The sequence below is a fragment of the Pteropus vampyrus genome, unplaced genomic scaffold (assembly GCF_000151845.1).
Source record: "Pteropus vampyrus isolate Shadow unplaced genomic scaffold, Pvam_2.0 Scaffold321, whole genome shotgun sequence".
NCBI classification, from domain to species: Eukaryota; Metazoa; Chordata; class Mammalia; order Chiroptera; family Pteropodidae; genus Pteropus; species Pteropus vampyrus.
Genome location: NW_011889102.1, coordinates 1,319,083 through 1,325,082, shown reverse-complemented (window position 1 = coordinate 1,325,082; position 6,000 = coordinate 1,319,083). Strand labels below are relative to the sequence as shown.

Sequence of the window (6,000 nt, the reverse complement as noted above, 5' to 3'; positions counted from 1 at the left end):
GTCATGTTCCCAAGACTCTGTTCAAAGGCTGCCACGAGGTGAGCCTGGAGGGGAAAGACACAGCCTCGGTTATATTACCTTGTAAGGTAAGAGTGCCTACAAGGTGCTGGGTTTGAAAGACTGAAATCCTCATAGGGCCACATGAGTTGGCCCCTGTCTAATTCCTCCGCCTCTTGAGCCCCACTGCCCAGCTCTCCTTGGGATCCAGTTACTCTAGCTTTTCAAGTCTTCAAAGAGCCTGTGCTTCTTCCCATATAGGGCCTTTATACATGCTTTTCTCTCCGCCTGGACAGCTCTTCCCCCAGCTGCCTCCCTATCTAATTTTTGCATATCCTTCTCAAGAAAGCTCAGCTTGTGCCTTCATTACACCCTTAGATTGGGTTGGTACCTTCATATTAACTCTCAAAAGCACACTGGACTACTGATATATGCTTTGTGGTACCGCAGTAAAAAATACACATACTCTTATGATTGCTAATTGATGTCTGTTTCTACTACACAGCAGGATGACCTTTTGTTCATCAAGCACCAAGCTCACAGCAGAGGCTCATATTGAGCATGTTTGCAGAATGACTGAACAAAGTGGTTGGCGTATTTTGCTTGTTATAATCCTGCTTAATAAAAAGCCACTGAAAGGGCCATCTGCTACCTCTTTAGAGAAACCCTTCCCTGTTCCCCTAGGGAGTTATGACTTTCCCTTGAGCTCCCCTGCACTTTTATATACCTCTGTTAGAACATGGCATCAGATGCACCATTATTTTATATATTACTAAGACATTTTTTAAAATGCTGCCAATTATAATTAATATATGCATCCACTTTTCAGAGATGTTAAAATGCAACCCTCTTCAAGGGCAAGATGCACCTTTGTGTTCCAACACTAAGCCTTTTTTATTCTTCTGTAGAATAGTAGGTAATATATTGGTTAGCTGAGGATCCTGATAACGTTGTTAAAACCAAGAATAAAGAATGGTCGAGTCATGTATCTAATCCCACTGGCCTCAGTTTCTTCATCTAAAAAATGGGAACAATATCTACTTTCCTCCCAGGGTTACTGTGAGCATTAAATGACACAATATATGTGAAAATTGTCTATAAACTGCTAAGGAATTATGAAACACAGGAATGAATGAACACTGTGGGAGAAAGAAAGGGGTCTGAGAATGAGAAAGTGATAAAAGATCGTATGAGAAGATGGGAGTAGAAAGACCAAGAAAGGCTTCTAGGAGAGGGATGGGATCAACAGAGGGTGATAGGAAGAATAAAAAGGACCGGCAGGATACTTGAGAGTCTTGAGAGAAGTGAGATCTGACCATTCTGGAAATTCTAGAGGAAATGATGTCTGTACACGGTGAAGAATAAAAGCTGAATAACAACTGGGTTGGGGAGAGGCCATCGCCCTGGGCTGTGAGAAGGGTCAGTGGACACTGCAATTTAAGGAAGAGAGATTTGAGAAGTGAGTCCAAGGTCTCCATCACTAGACATCATCAAACAAGGAAGGTGGAGGATAAGACATCTCTAGGATCAACTGTTGAGTCTTTTTTTCCGACAGCTGCAGGAGCTGGCAGGGAGCAGGACTATTTGCAATAGAAGTGTTAAGTCGTCTAGCCAGTTTCTTTCTGATTGTTCCCCCCCTCTCTCTTAAAAATTGAGAAAAGGCCTTTGCATTTTAAAATAGATATACTTAATTTGCCCTGGAGGATGTGGCAAAAGCCAATTTAATTCAAGACAGTCACACAATAAATGAAGGAAGTGGGCCAGGAGATAGATGCAGAAAATGACTGCTGTCCTTGCAAATTTAAATGATTGAATTTCCATTTATTTCAATTCTGTTTGATTGCCACTAATGCTTCTATAGGAGGACATTGATATTTTCCACTCAATTAAAAACAAAAATGCAAACAAAAGCCTGACCCCACAAAGGCTGCTAGTGAGAAAGTGTTTTTGCAAGATCAAGAAGAAACCACATTTGCTCTGAAGAACCCGAGGATGGCATTTTGCTATAGAGTTAAAGGACTGACTTTGTGTCATGAGTGCAACTATGAAAACATGGGCCTCAGCCCGTTGCAAGCCTGGTTCAGAGCCACACAACAGCCTTCTCATCAAGCACCATTCTCACATTCCCAGGGAAAACAAACACGAGTGGTATAAAAACACCCAGAGAAGGTAGCTTTGCGCAGTTTGTCCTAGAAAAACAAACACAGCTTGGCCTGTGGGAAAGATGGCAGACAATAAAACACGTTAGCACTGCCTGTGGTGTGCGGTAAGACTAAATATTTACTTTAAAACAATACCAGATTCAATGGCCTTTGTGAGGAGCAAAACACTTTTAGAATCATAGTAATGTAAAGGAATCTCATTCTGACTTTTCAGAAACAGAGAAGGATTCCAAATGACCCAATGGAAGGTCCCATGGAGCATGAAGTCATTGGAAGAATGAATCCAAGTTCACTCTTTTTTGATTAGTAAGGGACAACGACTGACAACTGTAATTCTTAATAGGATCGGGGGAGCTCTGAGTCACTCATGAAGAGGGTTGCTGTCAAAGCTCACATTTGAATAATACCTAGGAGAGCCTTGCTTATTGGGTCTGGGGTTGGTTGTGGATTTGAATGGTTACCCAGATAAAGGTCTACTCACATAAAAATACCTCTGCTGTTTTTCTGAATAGGATCTAAGCCTCAAAATTCAGATCTCACATCAATTTCTGATGTTCTTTTGATACTATTACTGATTGTGGAAGAGGTAAAGAAAATAAAGAATTACAAAACAAATAGTGGTCTAGTATATCGGGGTTTTAAAAAAATTCTAAGATTTCCAGAAATATAAGAGAGCTCAGGAGAATGAACACTAGTGACAATAATCACCAATTACTGAGCTTGTAATCCAGGCCCAGCACTGTGCTCGGCACTTCCTCGAGTAGACTCAGGCTCAAGCCAGAAATTACCTAGGCAAAAACTCCAGGTAAATATTAATTCGGAGTATTGACTCAGCTTCCTGGTCAAAGAAGACAACATTTTGAAGTTTCATTTTAACAGCATGCTATGGGGTCACACAGCTTGCTTTCTGACAGGCTTGCACACATGCATCTGTGGTCCCAGGCTGGGGTGTGCACTCCCGGGCGGAAAAGCTTTGCCTCAGAGGCATCTCAGCACCTTCCAAACCTTAGGCTCTGTGGTCTGAGCTTCAGCCCTGCAGCAGGACTACTTTACAGGCGGTCTGATGGGACAGGAAAGCTCTGCCTCCACTCTGACCCCTCTAGTCCTATCACCAAACCACAGTCAGGAAGCTTTCTATGAGCAAACCTGACCACCTCACTGCTCTGCTTAAAACTCAGGTAGGGCTCCACTAACTTCAGTAGAAAGCCCAAATTTTCCACCTAACAGCCAAGAGCTTCTGCGATGGGCCTGAACCCTTGCATTTCTTCAATGCTTCCTTCCTCCCCACTTCTTTCTCCCTTCCACTCTGCCTCTTCCTCACATCCAAGCATAGATTCTTATTAGACTGAACTACTTATAGTCATCAAATGCACTGAGATCTTTCACCTTAGGCTTTGGCATAAATTATTCTTTTTGGTTAGAATGCTGTCCTCCCCATGCATCCTCCCCTACACAGCATCCATCGGACATCACCCCTTCCAGGAAGGCTTCCTTGATTTGCCCCACCCCACCAAGTTAGGTACTCCTCCTATATATTCCCACAAGCTTCTCTCTTTATCTCTATCATAACAGTTATGTTATAGCAAAACTGTTTTGTCTCTCTGCTGTGCCAGAGAAAGAACACTAAGATGACAGTGACTATGCTTGCTTTGCTGTTGAACCCACAGTGCCTGAGGCATAGTTGGCACTTAAACAGTTGCTGAATTGAATGCTCGTTGGCAGTGCCTCCTGAACACGTACTTGTGTATATGATAATTACAGAGCAGTTAGCTATTTATCGTGGAGCCTTAGATTTCGCCCACCTTTTCTTCCCCTGAGGTGAAAATTTTCAGAAAGAGGAAGGGAAAAGAAATGAACATTTTGAGCACTTAATATATTCCAGGTACTGATTACACGGCAACCCTGAGAGGTATTATCATTGTCCATTGTACAGATGAGCAAATACAAGCTCAGAGGTTAAAGAATTTTCCCAAAGGACAGAGCCTGTAAGTGTCAGAGCTGACATTCACACCCACGATGCTAAAGCCTGTGTCCTATTTATTACATTGCACTACTTCCACAGAGCTCAGAGGCAGAGGCCTTGAGGGAGTGCTCAGATGGGAGCAGTGGTGCCCCGCTTCCCCATGGCTACCGCTCCGTGTTTGTACTCACATTTGCTGTCAGCTGGGTGGTCAAGGCTGAAACCTTTTCCTGGGAGGCATCCAGCTCTCGCCGCAGTTTGCGAATCTAAAGATGACAAAATACAGTTACTTGCTTTTGGAGTCTGTTTTCAGGCTGAGCTGGGTAAAATAACCGATGATAGTGAAGGAGGAAATCCAACTAGTAAACTGTTCCTTACCTCTGACTGGCATTTTTCTTCTGGCTGTTTAAAAAAAAAAAAAAAAAAGGAAATTAGAGCAGTTGAGGAAAACAGAACAGTGCAGGGAACACCATACTTGGTTACTTACAGTAGCCTTAATTATTTCTTTCCTGGTATATTTTTCTGGGTAAACTGGTTCAATTAATTTGACAATCAGGCCAAATGCAAACAGATATTATTTTGTGAAGTCAGGGAGAATTAGAAGCATATTCCAGCTACTTTGGTTGTGAGGAGCCCCCTGCACCCATGTGGAGATGGTGATAGGACCAGGGGCTCGGGAGAAGGTGTGATGAAGATGAAATGAGCAGGGCAGGGTTGCCATATTTAGCAAATAAAAATATAGGATACCTAGTAAAATTAGAATCTTTTAAAGTAATACTCGAGACATATTTATACCAAAAAGTTGTTGTTCATCTCAATTTCAAATGTCAAATGTGGGTGTTCTGTAATTTATCTAGCAACCCTACGTGGGGGGCAGGGAACACTGCTCATACTTAATTCTGTTCTATTTTATCTTCCCTCTCATTTCCCTAGGGCACTACAGCAGGAGTAGCAGAGCAGGAAGGCCCCCAAGGTGAGCGGGGTTGGGAGCCCCTATCGGCCAGCCTGGCGACATCCCAGATATGAGGATAAATGCGATCTTCACCTTCCTGCAGCCCTACCTTGAGTTTCCCAGTTACCAGTGACCTCGGGGAATAAGGATAAAATCTGTGGGCCCTCTTACTGGCAGAATGTTCCAAACTGGGCGCCGTGTCTGTGGAGACACAGCTACCTGCTGGTGGGAGACAACAAGACGACCTCTCTCCTCCCACAGGGAGAACCTATATGGGCTGGGGGAACCTGCTGCAGGGGGAACCTTTCTTTCCCTCTCCTGGGGTTCCCAAGGGGGACCATAAAAGAAGACCTCCCTACCCTTTCCTAGAAATGTTAGCAGTGTTCCTGCCCTACTCTCCACCCCACCACTCACACTTTCTCAGGGTAGAGCAGTGACTTGGAAGTCAGGTAGGTGTCCTTGGGTCCTCCATATCTGTCCTAATCCAATTTTACTAGTGATAAGCCCATTAATTTTTAAAATCAGCATCTGACTCTGGTGTCTACTTCTCTATTCAGAATGCAGAGGGGTAGGATTCTTTAGATCCTGAAGATCCCACACCTGTCAGCTGGGCAGGTTCTTGTCTGATCCCTTCACTTTCTGCTCCCCACTGCCTCACTCCTGCCCAAGAGCCCCCCTCTCTCTAAGCTGGCTCCTAACAATAGCAACTAATTTTTATGTAGACCAAATCATTTAATCTTTGCAGTAATTCCATAAAGTAGGCTTATTTTTATTTCTTCTGAGGCTCAGAGGTTAGGTATCTTGCCTAAGTCACATAGCTGGACAATCTCCTCATCTAAGAAACACTTTCTGGAGAAAGTTTGGAGATATCCTCAGGGCCCACTCTTTCCTTTCAGATAATATTCATCTAGCCTTCTGTGTCTGTTCAT

The 6,000-nt window shown here is 43.5% G+C and overlaps 1 protein-coding gene across 1 annotated transcript in view; it reads right to left on the bottom strand.

Moving 5' to 3' along the window:
* NAV2 (neuron navigator 2) overlaps positions 1 to 6,000 on the bottom strand; it is a 388,116-nt gene that overhangs the window by 42,635 nt on the left and 339,481 nt on the right. Inside the window, exons 22-23 of the mRNA XM_023521874.1 lie at positions 4,498 to 4,521; positions 4,311 to 4,385 (exon numbers count right to left, since the gene is read on the bottom strand). Of these exons, the coding sequence (XP_023377642.1) occupies positions 4,311 to 4,385; positions 4,498 to 4,521 (99 nt within the window). The remainder of the gene's footprint in view (positions 1 to 4,310; positions 4,386 to 4,497; positions 4,522 to 6,000) is intronic.